Below are 20,919 nucleotides of genomic sequence, written 5' to 3'. Positions count from 1 at the left end.
TTGAACAAAGACTCTTCAAAAACAAAATCATACATAGGGTATGATACCTATGTAACAATGACTCAGAGGCCCCAAACCTAAGCAGACAAAACACAATTCATTTGCTCTTTAGCTTAACAAAGTATCACTGTACTCTTCTAATGTCCTGTCGATTTCTATTCTATACACAATGCCATTAATCCTAGTCCTAATTTTTAAAAGTTAATTATTAAAGTCACTTAGAATACCTACATATGCGACCATGGGTCTAAAGATATCACCATTAATGTAAATCATTAAATCCTTTCTATACCTCTCTCAATCATAGGAATAATATTCTTCACAAAAATAACATACTCTAAAACTACAATTTTCAAAAAAGCATTATATAATCAAAGCCATTACCAGCATCTGTATGTTTGAATATTCACAAACAGTTTTTTCAGACATTAACTTTAAAGCTACTCATTTATCTAAAGAGCAATCTGAAAAACTTTACTATTGGAAACTAAAGCTCTGTTTGATACTTGGATATTGCTAACAGCCTGGAACCTGGGGTAAATTCCTTCAGCTTTTACTAAATAGAAATTAACTGTTAATACTAACTTCTTAGATAGTTAAATTGCCTGTTTTTAAACTCTGATGCCTAAAATCTACCCAAATTAGTGGAGGATATAAAGGTTAATAGCTGCATTTTTTATTATTTATTTTTATATAACAAATTCTTTAGTTGCTGACCACATGCATTTTATTATGGTTTTTTATTATTCTTGATTCCTTATAAATTATATCCATGAATTATTCAATCTGCCACAGCACATTTGGAGGTAGAGATAAATGCACTGGTGTCTTAACACAGCAGAAAGAAGCTACACTGAGGCAGAGGGTAAGAAATAATCAAAGTGTGCAAGAACCCAATGGAGCTGGTGATATACTCTGCCATGCTTCATATGGCCAGATCACACTCTGTCTGAGACTCTTAGAAGGAGCTCACACCACAAAAGCCACAGTGCTATACAGGACATCCCTGGCACACTGGCCATGAAAAAATTACTTGCTTCCATTGTTAGACTGAGGCTGTTTTATCCAAAAAGTAGACTAATTTATGGGGAGAAATTGCAGGCTCGTGTTATTTAGGAGCCCAAACTAAGAAAAAGAAATCCCTAGCTGCTCAATTTTATGGGTATCATTTTAGATTAATTTAGTATTAATGCTACTTTAATAATCACCCAACTATATCCCATTGCTACTGAACGCCATAATCACAACATGGGAAAGTAACAATGGACTCCATACCTAAATTTCAAGTATCAAATATCAAAAAGAATTTAGCCAGATATAGTCCATATTAAGAATTTAATACTTGTTTAGGTACTAGTATTAAGATCCAATATAAACTGGGAGAGGGGAGCAATGAAATGTTTCCAAGATAAAGAGCTTAAAGGACTGAGCTAAGACCTATACCTTCTTGGGGGGAGGAGGTGGTTTCTGTTGGAATGCCAATTTTACAGCTTCTGCTGCTGATTCAGGTTCTTTAATTATGCTTTTCTTTGAGTCTGCTTCAGATAGTACAACAAAAAAATGATGACACTTTTCACACTTCACAAAACGGGTGGATGCTGTAAAAGGAAAGAAAGGTCAGCAGAGGAAAAATAAATAATTTAAATAGTGTTTTTAACCTTAGTGACTCACTGTAAATGAAAACTATGTACTTGACAGAAAGTAGGCTTGTAGTTCACTCCACTAGCGACAACAAAGAACTTAGTTTATACCTAAGATAGATGACACAAATAGATGAGTTCAGTAAATCACATTTTGTTCACTTCTACTAGGTTCTTTCATTTTGTGATATTGACTTTCTTTCAACTTCCCATTCATTAAATTTAATTTAGAAAATAACCACTATAAAAATATTAATCATTTACTGAAATACTTGAATAAAGAAACTGTGAGAAGTAAATTCTTCTATTTTTCCAACATTTTCTTATGAAAAAATTCAAATATACACAGAGTTGAAAGAGAGAAATCAATTTCAATCCCTAAAAATGTGAAAAAATATATACATATATATATATATATTTATATACACACACATACATATATATAAATATGTATGTTCTTTAGGTTCTTTTCAAACCTATCATCATTTTTAAGACCTTGACTTGGTAAATATGTAAAATTGTTTCATGCCTTCCTTATTTTCATTTTTAACAACTCCACTTAATTCCTATTTCTTTGATCTAAAAACCACTAAGAAACTAACAAAATAACATCCTTACGCATATTGACTTTATTAAAGATAATCCTATAGCTTTTGAAAACAACACAGGAACAATTAAAAGTGAGAGCAAAAAAAATTTTTAAATTAAAAAATAAAGGTGTGGGTAAAAGGGTGTCTCAGTGTCAGTGCATCAGCTATAGAATATCCTGTGCTAAACCAAAGGTGATCTATTTTTTTCTCTCCTTGTAAAACACAGCTATAGGATACAGGTACATGGACATAAACTCTTAATCTTCTCCAAGCCCAACCCTACTAATGGTAACTGGGGACCTTGGAAAGCAGCACAGAAGAGAATCTCATGCAGATTACTAACAGATACAGAGCAAATACTACACAGGAATTAGTTATATGCTGGTAGGTCTGGGTAATACATTTTTGTGTTACCTTTGTGTAATCTAACTAGACAGCTAAAACTGCAAAGAAAAATAATTTTTAAAACTATGAGAACCTCTGAAGGGGCACGTGCACCCCGATGTTTATAGCAGCAACGTCCACGACAGCCAAAATATGGGAAGAGCCCATATGTCATTGACACATCAATGGATTCAGAGGATGTGCTACACACACACACACACACACACACACACACTGGAATATTACTCAGCCAACAAAAAAAATGAAATCTTGCCATTTGCAACAATGTGGGATAGAACTAGAGGCTATTATGCTAGGCAAAATAGTCAGAGAAAGACAAATACCAGAGCATTTCACCCATATGTGGAATTGAAGGAAAAAAACAGATGAACATAGGGAAAAGGAAGGAAAAATAAGAAGAAAACAGAGAGGGAGGCAAACCATAAGAGACTCTTAACTATGAACAACCTGAGGGTGGCTGGAGGGGAGGTATGTAGGGGGATGGGATAACTGGGTGATGGGCATTAAGGAGGGCACTTGATGGAATGAGCGCTGGGTTGTATGCAACTGATGAATTACTGAATTCGACCTCTGAAACTAATAATACAGTATATGTTAATTAAACTGAATTTAAAATAAAACAATTTTAAAAATAAAACTATGAGAATCTCTCTCCTTTGGGAATATTGTAACTACCTAGCCATAGATTACCAGAAAAACTGTACTGGTAAGCACACCTAAATCTTCACAAAATAATCCAACTTATTAAAAAAAAAAAAAAAAAAAAGACAGCGGCACCTGGGTGGCTCAGTCGGTTCGGCATCTGCCTTTGTTTCAGGTCAGGGTCCTGCAGTCCCGCCCTGCATCGGGCTCCCTACTCAGCAGGGAGTCTGCTTCTCTTTCTCCCTCTGCCCCTCTCCTGCTTGTGCTTGCTCTCTCTCTCACTCTCTCAAATAAATAATATAAATCTTTAAAAAAATCCAGACAATTCTGTATCTCAAAAATAAATCTATTAATTCAATCAATTTAATATGTATCTATCCTTAAACACAAGGCTAACAAAAAATACATTCTAGATAAATTCTAGCAGCAAAAATCATTTTATTTTATTATTTATTTATTTACTAGAGAGAGAACAAGAGCACAGAGGGAGAGGGAGAAGCAGACTCCCCACTGAGTAGAGAGCCCGACCGGGGGGCTCTTTCAAGGACCCTGGGATCATGACCTGAGCTGAAGGCAGCTGCTTAACTAAGCCACCCAGGTGCCCCTAGCAGCAAATTTTAAACTAGAAGAGACATCATCCATGTTTTCTATGTATTGATCACCTACAAAGGCTTACCTAAAGACCAAGCTATTCCAAGTACCTTTGATTCGCACAAACCCCAATACATTTTCACCATTCTCCACCAGTGGGAAAGATAGTCTCAATGCCTTTACTTTATAATGAAGCATCACCTTACAGCTGTTACTGATGGTAAACAAGGCAAGGATTAAAGGGCAGAGAAGCCTCTGATCTAGTTCAGGCTGAATGACAGGAATATCTGGCTTGAGAACACAAGAACAAAATATTTCTCTAAAGAAATTAGGTCAAAGGGAAAGAGACTCACAACAGACTGCACTGTAGAAGGGTTGCTTACATTCTACTTGAACATCACAATATCGATTTTACAACGAAACATATTCACCACATACCCAAGTTCAATTTTATTTCTCAAAATGCTATTTTGGGAAAAAAAATACAAGCATTGCAATGCTTATTTTTTACTCCTGAAGACAAGCGGCAAAATCTAATTTTGTTAAATTATCAGGGGATAAATAAACCACTTTCCTTTAAATGATTACTATAAGTATACTATATTCCTTCATATGCAGAATACTAATCCCAGTAAACATGCTTGTATAGTATGCCAATGACAGAAAGACTACCTCAATAAAAACTTTCTCAGATTTGTTTAAATCAAAGTTCTTCACGATTTTGAACAAGTTTCAGGGTCCAACATAAAATTTCCAAACCAAACAGAAAAGTTTAATTCCTATTGTAGAAGACATGTAAGTACAGTAAGCCTTCAAAAAGTACTATATACATAAAAAAACAACTAAAGATTCTATCTTTTAATATAAAAGTGGGGAAACTATTCAAGTTTGACAAGTTACTATTTAAAAAGGCAAAAGAGGGGCGCCTGGGTGGCTCAGATGGTTAAGGATCTGCCTTCAGCTCAGGAAATGATCTCAGGGTCCTGGGATCGAGCCCCGCATCAGGTTCCCTGCTCGGCGGGGAGCCTGCTTCTCCCTCTCCTTCTACTGTTCCCCCTGTTCCCCCTGCTTGTGCTCTCTGTCAAATAAATAAATAAAATATTTAAAAAAATAAGTAAAAAATAAAGAGGCAAAACTGAAGAACAGTATATATTAGTCCTTACAATAAAAAAATTTATTAGATGGGGCACCTGGGTGGCTCAGTTGGTTAAGTGTCTGACTCTTGATTTCAGTTCAGGTCATATCTCAGGGTCGTGAGATGGAGCCCTGCATCAGGCTCATGCTGAGGTTGGAGCCTGCTTAAAATTCTCACACTCTCCTTCTCCCTCTTCCTTTGCCCCTCCCCCCTTGTGCTCTCTCCACTTTCTCTCTCTAAAAAGAAAAATTTCTTAGATATTATTCTTATTTCAATTTCTGATGATTTTCAATATATTCATAATGCTACCTATAAAAAATGGTATTTTATTTCAACAAAGTCAAACAATACCACTGTGAGAGAACATAAAAGTCACTACAAATATACTTGTGAGAATGGAATATATACAGCAAGGTCCATGAGCTGATAGTTTTTACACTTTGGGAAACAAAGAAACGAAATTCAAATTTCAGTGTCTATATGCAAAGTTTTATAGGAACACAGTGATCCTCATTCATTGACATTGTCTCTGATTGCTTTTCCACTTTAACAGCGCAGGAGAATAGTTGCAACACAGACTACAGGACCCACGAAGCCTGAAGTTTTTACTATTTGGTCTTTCACAGTAAAAGTTTGTTGACTCCTGTAATACGGTATTTAAAAGGAAAGAACTACCCATAGAATGAGAGAAACTATTTAAATCACATATCTGGATAAAGGTCTAGTATTCAGAATACACAAAGCTTTCTTATAACTCAAGAAAAAAAAGATACAAGATCAAAAAGTACATAAAAAGATGTTTGTGAACCAATAACCAAATAAATGTAGATTCAAACAAAATGAATAAACTCAGCTTCAACAAAACTCTTCTATTTTCGGTGAGTAGACACAGAAGATTCTCAGCTTTCAAGAGACCTGTATTATGGGTCAGCAAAATCAAGACAGGAGGGCCCTGTCTCACTGGTGGGGGCCTATCACTCCCATGCAGTAAAGCTCTAGAGATAGGACAGTGCCATGTTCATTTGTGTTTATTTTCTGAGCCTAGTAGTGGCTGTCCCAATAGACGCTGGCTTACTAAATTATGTGTTAAGTATCTACTCTTCTTTTATTCTTTTCTTCCCCATTCTCTACTCCCACATTCTGCCTCCCCAATTAGAATTCCGAAAGGAAACAACCTCAGCTTTGAGTTGATTAGATAACACAAGGAAGAGTGTTTTCCATACTTGATCTCATTGTTAAACATATCACTCAACATCTACAGAATCTCATCTCCAGGGAAGGAGAGACTCTGCATGTCTAACAACCATTCTCAGTGATTAATACAACCTGGCGAATTTTGAAAACACTGTGTAAAAATAAATTTAATCTCAATTGGAGCTAGTTTATCCAAAGAGAATTCCAGTTGCTAAAAATGTATGAGAGAGGGGCGCTTGGGTGATACAATCAGTTAAGTGTCCAACTCTTGGTTCCAGCTCAGGACATGATCTCACAGTCGTGAGATGGGTTGTGAGACTGAGCCCTGCATCGGGCTCTGGGCCCAGCACAGAGTCTGCTTGAGATTCTCTCTCTCCTTCTCCCTCTGCCCCTCCTGCTTGTGTGCTTTCTCTCTCTCAACTAAATGAATAAATCTTTAGGGAAAAAAAAGTATGGGATAGGAACTTCTGAATAGCAAATCCTCACTGCTCTGTGACCGTGGATGAGTCACTTGAACTTGCTAAATCTTAGCTTCTTCACTTATAAAAATAAGGATATTTTCATTTTTGTCCTGACAAAAATAAGATTATGATAATAAAATTGTATACACTGGCATTTATTAAATATTTTTTATATTTTAAACTTTAAAAGTTTCCTTTTTTACTCTAAGGAATTATTGTTAGAGTCAACAAAGATTGAAATCTTTCTCTGGAAAAAAAAATTACAAAACTCTTGATTAAAATATATGTTAATATGACACTGCCATTATGAACAGAGCAATTCTCAGACCTTTTAGAGTTTTATTATTTCACACCAAATTTGTTAATAGCAAACATTATTTAGAAGTTATATCATCTAATTCTTTCATTTTATTTTGCAACCAAATTAATATTCATTTAAACTGATTCTTCTCTTTGCTCTCTTACAAGGCAACACCATGAAGAGAACCTCAAACATTCCACCTATAGAATGGAACTACTTTAAAAGTCTTTCCAAAACAATAAAACAATGCTACATATAACAGTATTTTTTCATATAGTGGCCAATTAATATTAATGATAAATGTGAAACTGTAACCCAACTCTCAATATTTGGGTTAGAATATAGAGAATCCTCTCCAGCTAATCATGAGAAACTGAAACTTCTTCTTCTTTTTTTTTTTTTTTAAAAGATTTTATTTATTTATTTGACAGAGAGACAGCCAGCGAGAGAGGGAACACAGGCAAGGGGAGTGAGAGAGGAAGAAGCAGGCTACCAGCCGAGGAGCCTGATGCGGGGCTCGAACTCAGAACGCCGGGATCACGCCCTGAGCCAAAGGCAGACGCTTAAAGACTGTGCCACCCAGGCGCCCTGAGAAACTGAAACTTCTGCCAAACCTCACCACTGACCTTTTCACAGTTTGACTATATAGGAAGGCTGACATGGTAGTGCAACGTGATTTACTCTTGAATCCTTACCATTAACTCTAATCATGTAGGAGATGAGTTATCTGATTCACGAAACGCAAGATTTGTAGTAGCATCTTTGTATTTCAGAGAGAGCTACTGACACTAACAGCAAAAGTAGGACTGTTGATTTCTTCCTTCTCTTAGTGTCTGAATTGTTCATAATTATCATACACTTTCCAGAATTGAGGGCTTAGCTCCTGTGGTTACTCAGGGAAAATACCTTAGTATCTGAATGACTGACCTCGCCAGCTATATGAGATGCTCAACAGGTATTTGAAGAATAGAGTAATAAATATAGCATAAATAAGCCTTGCTTCTCCTAGAAGAATAGAGTAATAAATATAGCATAAATAAGCCTTGCTTCTCCTAGAAGAATAGAGTAATAAATATAGCATAAATAAGCCTTGCTTCTCCTACAGCTCAATTATCACATACAGGAACACTCACAAAATCCAAATTTGAAATACACACACACACACACACACACACATACACACACACAAATTAAAGAAGCAAATAGTTTTCTTAAATTATTTCTTATACCACCGTGCAAAGTATTACCAGTCCTGGGGACTTTTAGTTATCTGGTAAACATAAGAGAGAATCATGTGAGTTCAGAAAGAACATTACTTTGGCTTATATAATTTATATATTTCTACGCAGTCTATGATTTCTAGAAAAGGTAGAGAAAAAGAACAACAGAAGAAGTAATACTTACACACAAAGGTCTCTACATGAGTGCACAAGTCACCACACTTAGGACACCTCAGCTGGTTTCCACCTTTTCCTGAATTCCCAGAGCCTGATTTTTTACTGCTTCCCTCACTTGCTGATTTCTAATGTAAGTAGAGAAGAAAAAGAGAGAGTGTCAATTATTACTTTCAGGCAACCATTTTATATGTAACTTAAATATAAGCAAGATAGGTTGTAACTAATCTTACAATTTTTATGATTTCTAGAATGGAATTATTAGTATATCTCTATCATAGACATCAAAAGATCTATTCACCAGAAAAATAAAATCAGTTCTAGTAAACACATATGTTTATCTGTATTCCTTCTTCACAAAGTATGACCCAGCACGTACAATAAACAGCTTTCTTTCCATGACTCAATTAACACTAGGAAAAAAAAGTTAATACAGGTAAAATACATTTCAGTGAAATTGAATCAGGAGCTATATCTTGATAAGTAGTGACTCGTAACTTCTTTGAATCTAACTTTCCTCATCTCTAAAATGGGGATAATTTTACCTACTTTAGAGAATCCTATTAGGATTAAGTGTGGATATGAAAGCACCTAGCATTTTGTCTTGCATACAACAGTAACTCAAGTATTAGTGAAATTCACACAATAAAGAAAATTGATAATAATTCACTAACTCAATATAATCACTGATCATCTACTTGCTAACAACAGAGTAGTCCGACATTAAGTCGTAGAGATACTAAAAATTTTTAGGTAGAGAATGAAGTGGGGTTTATACTATCATGAATTGTTAAGAGTTGTGTGAAAGCAGGAAATGGTGGCTATTCCTAATTCAATCCTACAGAGTGCTGGCTCCATAGATTATTTAATGTAGCTCCTTTATTACTTTGGAGTGTTAGAAATTTTAACTACTGCTAAGTGCAATGCTTATAAAACTATTTTATGGTTGAAACTAAAACACAAAATAAAATTATATAAAATTCTTCATATCATTTTATATATTTCACATTTCCTACAGAAAACATAAATCGACAGAATAGGGAATACTATTATTACATTTAATGTTTGAAGGAAGGAACTCAAATATGTACATAGATGCCAATAAAGTTAAATACCTTATTTCCATCTCCAGAGCCATCTTTACTTATCCCATCTTTTGATGCAAAGTATGCTGGTGTTTCTGTAAAGGTTCTAAAGGGAGCTCTTCGTAGAATCTGAGTTTCAAAGGTCCCGAGCCTTCCTAAAACAGGTATATGAATGCGACCACAAGAGATACCTAGAAATATAATGAAATTTATTAGTCTACACATCAAATATTAACATGCCTTCAATAAATTTCCTGAAAACAAAAATTCCTATGTATAAAGGAGGTTGAAAAGGCTACAGTTTTCACAGCAGTAGTAACAAAATGGTAGAGAAAACAGTGACACCATCAGAGGCAAAGCACCCTTAAAAACAGGCCAGACCTGGGCCTGCAGATTCCAGGTAAATAAAGATGTTTCTTTCTGGGCCTGTTGTCTGGAAGTGAGGAAAGACCACCCGGGTTATAACAATGAGTGGCTCTTTGAAAGTGTGAGAGAGAAGCAGTTCAACATCTGCCTCACCTGTAGGGGAAAAAGGCCATTTACACCCTATGTTCTTATTCTTCTTACAGTATTTTTACCAATGAAAATAAGCAATTGACGTAAACTCTTATCTGTCTCTTTGACTACCAGGGGGTAATATCTGCAATAATGAAAACAAACTTCAAATGTTCTCTAAAAAGTTACTCGCATTCATTAACTACATGTTTCAATGAAATATTTCAATCCTATAAAAAAAACCCTTAATACAGTAAATATTTGTAATCATTATCCTGCTTTCAACATTTTAACCTTTTACCATATTTGAAGTTAAAATTGTTAAAAAGGGTATAGATTAATCACTGACTTCTGTGGCAAACTTCTTCTGTAAAGGACCAGGACAGTAAATATTTTCAGCTTTCTGGGCCATGTAGTCTCAGTTCTAACTACTCTGTAACATGAAAACAAACAATATGTAAACAAATGGGTGTGGCCAGTTTTGGTCCACGGGATCACTGTTGGCCAACGCCGTATAAATACAAAATAAACCCCTAAATAAATTATAGTCAGTGGCAAAGAGTCACTCTGCATACTGTAAGGCAGCATTCCCCAAGGTGATCTTTAAAAGAGTGTTTTCTACACAAGAAAATCGAATGGTCTTAGGTTAAACAAAATTCCAGACTTCAGTACTGAGTACTGTAGGGCTACTCATAAGCTAATTTACATTAATGAATCTTAATGAATCGCCAAAGAAGTTTCTCAGCAGTGTATCAGAGCACTGTTGGCAGGTAATAACAGAAAGGGGGGAAGGGGTTCAAGTTTTAAGTAAATTTAAGAAACTGATTTTATCTCCCTCATTTTATTCCCTGCAAAATTCTCACCTCAGGCTTTACATTTTTATTTCTGTCTGTTAGGTCTTTTAAGAGATCATACACATATGTACATATTGTATCCAAACGCAAAAACGGGCTTAAAATTACGTCCTTCATCTTTTGAGGGGAGCCTGGGTGGCTCAGTTGGTTTAATGTCTGACTCTCTATTTCAGCTGAGGTCATGATTTCAGGGTTGTGAGATCAAGCCCTGCCTTGGGCTCTGCGCTGGGCACGGAGTCTAAGATTTTCTTTCTCTCCCTCTCCTTTCTGCCCCTCCCCACCCCTTCTCCCTCTCTAAAAATAAATAAATAAAATAATGTCCTCCAAACAACTGAAAAGCAACTGCTTAGTTATACAACTGACTTAACTCCAATTTTCCCACACATTTGTGTGCACTGTTGGACCTAGTTTCTTTAGCTATTTACTGCCCTAGGCCATCTCCAGTTCCACAAAATACAAAAATAAAACCATCAAACTTATCAGGAAAGATATATATAAACTTTCTCATCTCTATATAAATTCACAAACACTAAAAAAGAATTAATGTTTATGATACACTAGTCCCTAATCCAGACTGGAAAATTTTGCTTCACACTATTAAACTTGAATATTAATATTAAAAAAAATAAACTACATTTGATGTTTTTCTTCTAAGTGATGTTTTCAAAAGACATTTCAAATTTTCTCAAGTGTAACGTTTCCTTTTTTTTTTTTTTGCAGTAAATGATAGCCATTACTCTCATTAGGATGAGATTAAACATAGTTCATGAATTTTAAGCTAAACATTAATGTTTTTCAAAGGACATAATACAGTTTAAAGACTGTGTCAATCTAAAAAGCAAATCTAGAAAAAGTAATGGTGGAAAGGATGGATGAAATCAATAATACAGAAAGTTAATGGACATTAAGGCTGGGTGATGGGTATTTGGGTGTCCCTTGTCCTATTTTGTGTGTGTTTAAAAATATCCATAAATTATGGAATACTACTCGCCACCAAAAAAAAAAAAATTAAATCCTGCCATTTGCAACAAGGGGATAGAACTAGAGGGTATTATGCTAAGCAAAATTAGTCAATCGGAGAAAGACAATTATCATATGATCTCACTCATATGTGGAATTTAAGAAACAAAACAGGATCATAGGGGAAGAGAGGAAAAAATAAAACAAGATGAAACCAGAGAGGGAGAAAAACCATAAGAGACTCTTTTATCAGAGGAAACAAACTGAGGGTTGCTGGAGGGGAAGGAGGTGGGGGAATGGGGTAACTGGGTGACAGGCATTAGGAAGGACATGCGATGTAATAAACACTGGGTATTACATAAGACTGTTGAATCACTGACCTCTACCTCTGAAACCAACAATACATTATATGTTAATTAACTGAATTTAAATTTTTAAAAAATGGAAAAAGAAAACATCCATAAATTAGTATGAATGGTAGCATAATAATTATTATAATCTATTTAACAAATGTAACTTTTTAACTGAACCATTACAATGTATCCACAAAGAAAACTACAATTACAACAAGCCATACTGAGACTATTTGTACTTGGATGTTTAGAATAAAATTTAACACTGGGACACCTGGGTGGCTCAGTCGGTTAAGCATCTGCCTTGGCTCAAGTCATGATCCTAGGGGCATGGGATCAAGTCCTGCATCAGGCTCCTTGCTCACCAGGGAGCCTGCTTTTCCCTCTGCCTGCTGCTCCCCCCTGCTTGTGAGCTCTCTCTCTGACAAATAAATAAAACCTTAAAAAAGAGAATAAAACTTAACTCTAAAATATCAGTGTATTATATACCATTTACGATAAAATGTATCTTTCAAAATAGTGTTTATCAATTTACAATATCTAATGTAAGAAAAGCTGAAAGGAGGGGTGCCTGGGTGGCTCAGTCGTTGGGCGTCTGCCTTTGGCTCAGGGCGTGATCCCAGCCTTCTGGGATCGAGCCCCACATCGGGCTCCTCCGCTGGGAGCCTGCTTCTTCCTCTCCCACTCCCCCTGCCTGTGTTCCCTCTCTCACTGGCTGTCTCTCTCTGTCATATAAATAAATAAATAAATAAATCTAAAAAAAAAAAAAAAAAAGGAAGAAAAGCTGAAAGGAAATTATCTTCAGGAATTTAAGAGAAATAAAAACTACGAACATGATCCTTTTAAAGTCTACTTATTCTGAATAGAAAAAAAAAATTAGTCCTTCACCTTAAATAACTCACCAAGTAACATATGAAACCACTGCAACCATAAAGTTACCACAGAAAATACTACCTGAAAAACATGTTCATGTCATCTAAACTTCTAAATTTAAAAATTTCTTTGCTAGGGATGCCTGAGTGGCTCAGTGAGTTAAGCGTCCGCCTTCTGCTCAGGTCATGACCTCGGGGTCCTGGGATGGGGCTAGCTCTGATGCAGTTTTAACATACTATAATCTATGGGCTGCACCAACAAGATGCCATAAAAACTAAACCAGTGGTTCTCCAACTTGAGCATGCACCACACCAGGATTACCTGGAGAGCTTGCTGAAATAAAACAGAGTGCAAGGAATATTCCCTGGTTCTGACTCAGAAGGTCTGAGGTGGGACCCAAGAACGTATTTCTAACAAAATGCCAGGTTAATACTGATGATGTTGGTCTGGGCATCACACTTTTTTTTTTTTTTTAATGATTTGTTTATGTAAGAGAGAGAGGGAGAGAGAGAGAAAGCGTGTGCACCAGCAGGGGGAGGTGCAGAGGGAGAGACAGAGACAGAATCTCAATCAAACTCCCTACTGAGCATGGACCCCACGAGGGGTTCAATCTACAACCCTGAGATCATGACCTGAGCCAAAACACAAGAGTTGGACGCTCAACCAGCTGTGTCACCCAGCCACCCCTGGGAACTACAAATTTTTTTTTTTTAAGAATTTATTTATTTATTTGAGAGAGAGAGAGAACAAGCAGGGGGGAGCTGCAGGCAGAGGGAGAAGCAGGCTCCCTGGCAAGCAAGGAGCCTGATGCGGGACTCGATCCTAGGCCCCTGGGATCATGACCTGAGTCGAAGGCAGTCACCCAACCGACTGAGCCACCCTGGCAGCCCCGGGAATCACACTTTTTAAACCACTGTACTGAACAGTTTAAATGATTAGTCACTCACCAATCTAATAAAATCTTCACAGAAATCACTGTAGTCTTCTAATCAGGAGTTTTAAACCTTTTTTGTGCCATGAACTCCTTTGGGAGTCTGGTGAAGCCTATGGATGGACACTTTCTCAAAATAGGTTTTTAAATGTACAGAATAAAATACATAACAAAGGAAACCAATTTGAAGTAGTTATCAAAATATTTCTTAAATATGCTTTTTGCCAACATCATACTCAATGGTAAAAAGCTAAGAGCTTTTCCCCTAAGGTCAGGAAGAAGATAAGGATGTCCACTCTCACCACTTTTATTCAACATAGTACTGTAAGTCCTAGCCACAGCAATTTGATAACAAAGAAATGAAAGGCATCCAAATTGTTAAAGAAAAAGTAAAACTCTCACTATCTGTAGATGACATGATACTAAATATAGAAAACCCTGAAGACTGCACCAAAAAAACTAGAACTGAGGGGCGCCCGGGTGGCACAGCGGTTAAGCGTCTGCCTTCGGCTCAGGGCGTGATCCCGGCGTTACGGATCGAGCCCCCACATCAGGCTCCTCTGCTGGGAGCCTGCTTCTTCCTCTCCCACTCCCCCTGCTTGTGTTCCATCTCTCGCTGGCTGTCTCTATCTCTGTCAAATAAATAATCTTAAAAAAAAAAAAAAAAACTAGAACTGATAAAAGAATTCAAAAAGTCACAGGATACAAAAATCAATGTACAGAAATCTGTTGCATTCCCACATGCTAAAAACTGAAGCAGGAGGGGTGCCTGGGTGTTTAACTGGTTAAGCATCTGCCTTCAGCTCGGGTCTTGATCTCAGGGTCCTGGGATGGAGCTCTGCATCAGGGAGCCCGCTTCTCCCTCTCCCACTCCCCCTGCTTGTGCTCTCTCCCCCTCTTATCTCTCTGTCAATTAAATAAATAAAATCTTTAAGAAAAAAAATGAAGGAGCAGAAAGTGAAATTAAAAAAAAAATCACATTTACAACTGCACCAAGAACAATGAAATATTTAGGAACAAGGTTAACCAAAGAGGTGGAAGATCCATACTCTGAAAACTATAAAACACTGATGAAAGAAATTCAAGATGATGCAAAGAAATGGAAAGACATTCCATGCTCATGGGCTGGAAGAATACTGTGAAAATGTCCACACTACCCAAAGCAATCTACAGATTTAATGCAACCCCTATCAAAATACCAATAGCATTTTTCAAAGAACTAGAACAAACAATCCTAAAATTTATATGGAACCACAAAAGACCTCGAATACTCAAAGCAATCTTAAAAACGAAAAAGAAAACTGGAGGTATCACAATCCCAGACTTTAAGTTATCTGCAGTAATTAAAAACAGTACGGTACTGACATAAGAATAGACACATAGATCAATATAATGGAAAACCCAGAGATAAACCCAAAATTATATGGTCAATTAATCTTCAATAATGCAGGAATGAACACACAATGGGAAAAAGACAGTCTCAACCAATGGTGTTTGGAAAACTGGACAGCAACATGTGAGAATGAAACTGGACCACTTTCTTTCACTAAACACAAAAATAAATTCAAAATGGATCAAAGACCTAAATGTGAGACCTGAAACCATAAAAATTCTTGAAGAGAGCACAAGCAATATTTTCTCTGACATCAGCCATAGCAACATTTCTCTAGATATGTCTCCTGAGGCAAGGGAAATAAAAGCAAAAATAAACTACTGAGACTACATCAAAATAAAAATTTCTGCACAGTGAAGGAAACAATCAAAACTAAAAGGCAACCTACTGAATGGGAGAAGATAGTCCCAAATCACATACTGATAAAGGGTTAGTATCCAAAATACAGAAAGAACAGATACAACACAACACCCAAAAAATTAATAATCCAATTAAAAAATGGGCAGAAGACATAAACAGACATTTCTCCAAAGAAGACATCCAGATGGCCAATAGACACGTGAAAAGATGCTCAAAATGAGTCATCATCAGGGAAATCAAATCAAAACTACAATGAGAGATCACCTCACACCTGTCAAAATGGCTAAAATCAAAAACACAAGAAACAACAAGCATTAGCAAGGATGTGGAGAAAAAGGCACCCTCTTACACTATTGGTGGGAATACAAACTGATACAGCCACTATGGAAAACAGCACAGTTTCCTCAAAAAATTAAAAATAGAACTACCCTATGATCCAGTACCCTCTACTACTGGGTATTTACCCAAAAAAATGCAAAGACACAATTCAAAGGGATACATGCACCCCTATGTTTATTGCAGCATTTTTTACAATAACCAAACTATGGAAGCAGCCCAAGTGTCCAAAGACAGATGAATGGATAAAGAAGAGGCTGACCTGAGCCAAAGGCTCATGCTTAGCAGACTGAGCCACCCAGGTGCCCCCTTAACAGCTTTTTAAATAACTACCATGATCTCAAAGTAGTGGAAAGTATAAAGAGTACCTTGAGATATGAACAGCTGTAATGTGATAAGAAAATATTTGTGACTTTGGTGACAAATTCACAGATACTGCTAATACTACTGTGGGTTGTGGCCTCCACTCAGAATTGAAGAAAATGCTATATTTCAGTTAGTGATTAGTAAAAATAAAATCAACAGAACTTCTGAATTCTATTCCTGGACACTTTGGAGGCCTATGAACCTCAGGTGAAGAACCCTTCTAAAAGTCAAAAAGGGAAATATTTCTGTAAAGTATATTTCGAAAGAATAGTTGGCAGCAACAAGAGAAGGCAGTTAAAAGCTAAACCATTTACAAAACTTTTGTCATACAAATAAAACGCTCTGAGTTTTAGAGCAGCTCTTTTTAAAAAGAAATACTAGAGAAAGGTACATTGATTTTAGGGCTACTAAGAACTAGGAGAATAATTTATTCAACTTTTAAATATTTGACTTCCTATATTCAACCTTAAACTAAGCATTCTCTAAAAAACATAAATGATTCAGCCTAAAAGATATACTGATCTTTAAATTTTAGAAATAGAATGAAAAATTTTAAATTTGCCTTAAAATTTAAATTGCCTTAAATTTACTATTTTTTGTAATGACAGTATTTAAGTGTATAATTGATGAAATGGCAAATGAAGTTAAATGCTTGCTTAACCACCTGATCTCTAACCTCTAACAAAAATTGGAAAAAAAAAAAAAATCAACAAAAACAAATAATGCCAGCAACTTTGTAGATGCTTATTGCTTTTACTAGTTTCAAAATTTCATTTGTGCCCAAGTTATTGTTTCCTGAATTCTGAATACTTTTTAAAATATATATGTATTTTTTTGGGGCGCCTGGGTGGCGCAGTTGTTATGGGATCAAGCCCCACATCAGGCTCCTCCGCTATGAGCCTGCTTCCTCCTCTCCCACTCCCCCTGCTTGTGTTCCCTCTCACTGGCTGTCTCTATCTCTGTTGAATGAATGAATAAATAAATAAATAAATAAATAAATAAATAAATAAATAAATAAAATCTTAAAAAAAAATAAAATAATAAAATAAAATATAAATGTATTTTTTAAAGATTTATTTGAGAGAGAGAAAATGCGCATGCTCTTCGGGAGGGGTGGGCAGAGGGAAAGAGAAAATCTCAAGCAGACTCCCCACTGAGTGGGGAGTCCAATTCGGGCCTTGATGTCACGATGCAGAGATCCTGACCTGAGCCAAAACCAAGAATCAGATGCTCAACCGAGTCACCCAGGCACCCCTGAATACTTCTGAATAAAGAAAAATAACATCACTCCTATAATAGATTTCCTCAAGTTTAAAAATGTTTGATAGGTTTTCACTAAGACTAGTCTGCTGGTCTGAAAAGGAATATGCCAAGAAAAGAGAAATGTTTATTAAGAAATAGTTTGCAGGGGTGCCTGGATGGCTCATTTGCTTAAGCAGCTCCGTTTGGCTCTGGTCTTGATCTCAGGGTCCTGAGATGGAGCCCTGCTCTGTTGTGCTCCCTACTCAGCGGGAAGTCTGCTTCTCCCTTTCCCTCTGCCCTTCCCCCTTGCTTGTGCCGGGTCTCTCTCTCTCTCAAAAATAAAGAAAATCTTAAAAAAAAAAAAAAAAAAAAAAGTTTGCAACTGCAGAAATAAAGATGCTCTATCATTTATTCACTTTGCCTTATTTATTTTGTATTGTATTTAACTAACAAAAGAGAGAGACTTAAAATCTAGCTAAAAAACTGTTAAGGTAGGCACATTACACAACTATCGTGAAAATTATGGACGCCAACATGTTTGAGCATCTTCACATCTTCACTTACACCCTCAGGAGGTGAACCCTTTCACTAGACATGGACAGAAAGTAGCCAAAAATCAAGGTGAGTTACATTGATCCCACAATTCTCACGACGAAATTCAGACCAACTACTGTCATTCAGAAATTTGTAAATAGAATCAAGCATTCCTAAATGCACATATTTAGAAAGCAAACTGACTGCTATATATGCAAAACACATTAAAAATATATACATTTATGTATATACAAAAAAATACACAGAGATAGAAAAGTATAAGCAATTTGGGTAGAAAAATATTTAAAATTTCTACTTTACTATAGGTTTCATATTCAAAGAGAACAGTAGGAAAAACACATTAAATTGGAGATACACATAGCCCACCAGGAAAAGAAAACAGATTCATTATCTAGCATGACAATTTACCAAATAATTTTTCAAACTACCATTTAAAATTTTTAAAGTCTGACAAATGGAAATAGAGACAAGCACTATACTTCAGGAGAGCTCTGAAATCTCTACTTTTATTTTTATTTCATTGTATAATTTCATGGCGTTAAGACTATTTTGATTAAGTTTTTTGTTTACCTATATCATTGCTAAAATTCTTAACTCTATGTTTATAAGAATAACAAATTAGGTAAAGTTCAATTCTGATTTTTCTTTCTCTTTTGTCTCTCTTCCTCTTTTCAAGAATCCTAACTAAAAATAACCTTCCTGGAGTTTTTTAAGTCCTTAAAGAAAATACCTCTATGTTGCAGACTAGTTTATACTCAGAGTTTCTACTATGGACAATAAACATTTTATGTTAATGAAGCCTTGAGAGAGTCTTAAATCAATGTGAAAACCATCTGCTGTTTCACTGTCATATAAAAATATTAAATTCTACAATGATATGAGGTAACATCCCATATTTTCAGCTTAATTTACAGCGGAAACGATGGTTCAGTATTTCTGAAAACTTATGACAAACTTAAAATAACAAATAGATGATCATATCTAAAGCCACTAAATTGTGTTGCTTCACCTAATGATACATTTTTAAATCAGTGGTGGCTCTGAAAAGAAAAAAGAATTACCACACCTCCTATAATTCAATTTTATGGCACAATTGACTGGAACAGATTAAGAACTTTGTCAAAGAAGCCTTCCCTGCCCAAAGAGAACACACACATACACTTTACCCACTTGCAGAAATAATATTATTCTTAGTCTGCTTCAATAAAGTTTAAACTTGCAGATGAGGACTTGTTCACCACTCTGTCCCCAGCATGAAAACAGGGTCCAGTACAAAGTAGGTCCCCCCCAAAAGATGTCAAATAAATGAATTTAAAAGTCACGTTCAAGCGTTTTCAACCCAAATTCCTGGGAATAAGGACATCTGCTTGTTCAGGTTTAACAATGTCTAGGAACTAAATTCACTCCTTTACTTTTCTGTATCACTTTTCAAATGCTTCTGCCCACATTACTTCATTTTAACCCGCTTTGTGAACTAAACTCGCAAAAATATACCTTTAGTAAACGGTAAGGGCATTTATAATTAACCTAAAATACAAGGAAAGGGGACTTTTTAAAATTTATCCAAGGATCGTAAGTTGACAAGCCAAAATAAAAAGAATCTGTCCAAAAGTGATTATAACAGGATCTAGCCTCTAGTCTGATATTCATAGATTTGGGGAAGAGGAAAATGGTTTCTTTTCCGGAATCTCTTGGCTGGCATGACACTTTCAAAGCTCCTGATAAACAGAAAGTAAAGGTAAACAAGCGCCACCCTTAAACTATCTCGGACCGTCAAGCTGGGAAAACCGGCCAACTACTGCCGAGACGTTCCAAGAACTTCAAAAACAATTTCTGCGGGAATTTCCCCCCATCACCCCGGCCGCTTCCCTGCGGGCCGCGAGGTTTTGCCGGCGCCGGGAGGACTGTGAGCCCAGCTTCTGTCCTGGTGTAAGCGGCCGCACAATGACAGTGACACGGTGGGTCTCGCGCGGCCTGCGTCCCGGACGGTCGGCTCGGTGCCCCGCGGCCCCAGGGGGACCCCCAACAGTGGCAGCCCCTCACCCGAGCCCTTCCTGGAGCCCCCGACAGGCCCGAAGGGAACCCGGCCGGCCTCCGGAGGAGAAGCCGCCGCCGGGGCGGGTGGCAGTACCCTGCGGACCTCCGAGTAGGGTGTGGGGACACTTTTTAACGAAAGGAACATTTGGGGTCTCTTTCAGGGATTCTGCTAAGTGGCGACATTCCGGCCCCAAAGTCAAGGGGCCTGAATTCGCGCGGGCGGGGGAGCACAAGGGATTTACTTCAAATTTGAGAGCCAGCTGCCCCAGAGGTTGGCAGAGCCCCATCCCACGCGGAAAGGGAGGGGGTGCCAGACGAAACGCCGCGCGTCCCCTCACACCCTCAGGGTGGGGCAGGCCTCTCGCCCTCCCAGGGATCCCCACCGCAGGCGGCACACTCCCGGGCCACTGGCTCAGGTGAGGGACTACTTCGTTACCTCTCTGCGCGGAGGCGACCGAAGAGGTGATGAACCGCGCAGCGGCCGCGCCGCAAGTACAAGCGCCGCAGCCGGACATCTCCGCTGGGCCTAGGCCGGGGCTTTGCCCCCTGCTGTCCTCCGGGTCTCAGCGCCCCGACTCCTATTCGCAGGGAGCGCTAACTTGGCTTCGAACCCTCCCGCCGACCCTAGGCTCAGTGCAGAGTTCACCCGCCTGGCAGCCAGGCCTTCGCGCTCCTCGTACCCGACTGCCGTCTGTCTACTCAGTAGAGTAGACACTTAACCCCCCC

The 20,919-nt window shown here is 37.4% G+C and overlaps 1 protein-coding gene across 1 annotated transcript in view; it reads right to left on the bottom strand.

Annotated features, from left to right (window-relative positions):
* The window catches only part of CLPX (caseinolytic mitochondrial matrix peptidase chaperone subunit X), a 41,423-nt gene extending 20,504 nt beyond the window's left edge, over positions 1–20,919 (bottom strand). Inside the window, exons 1-4 of the mRNA XM_045810608.2 lie at positions 20,630–20,919; positions 9,469–9,629; positions 8,364–8,481; positions 1,444–1,598 (exon numbers count right to left, since the gene is read on the bottom strand). Of these exons, the coding sequence (XP_045666564.1) occupies positions 1,444–1,598; positions 8,364–8,481; positions 9,469–9,629; positions 20,630–20,708 (513 nt within the window). The 5' untranslated portion in view covers positions 20,709–20,919. The remainder of the gene's footprint in view (positions 1–1,443; positions 1,599–8,363; positions 8,482–9,468; positions 9,630–20,629) is intronic.

The sequence above is a fragment of the Ursus americanus genome, chromosome 28, assembly GCF_024610735.1.
Source record: "Ursus americanus isolate L20-20 chromosome 28, mUrsAme1.1.p, whole genome shotgun sequence".
NCBI lineage: Eukaryota > Metazoa > Chordata > Mammalia > Carnivora > Ursidae > Ursus > Ursus americanus.
This window is presented reverse-complemented; position numbering and strand designations above follow the sequence as displayed.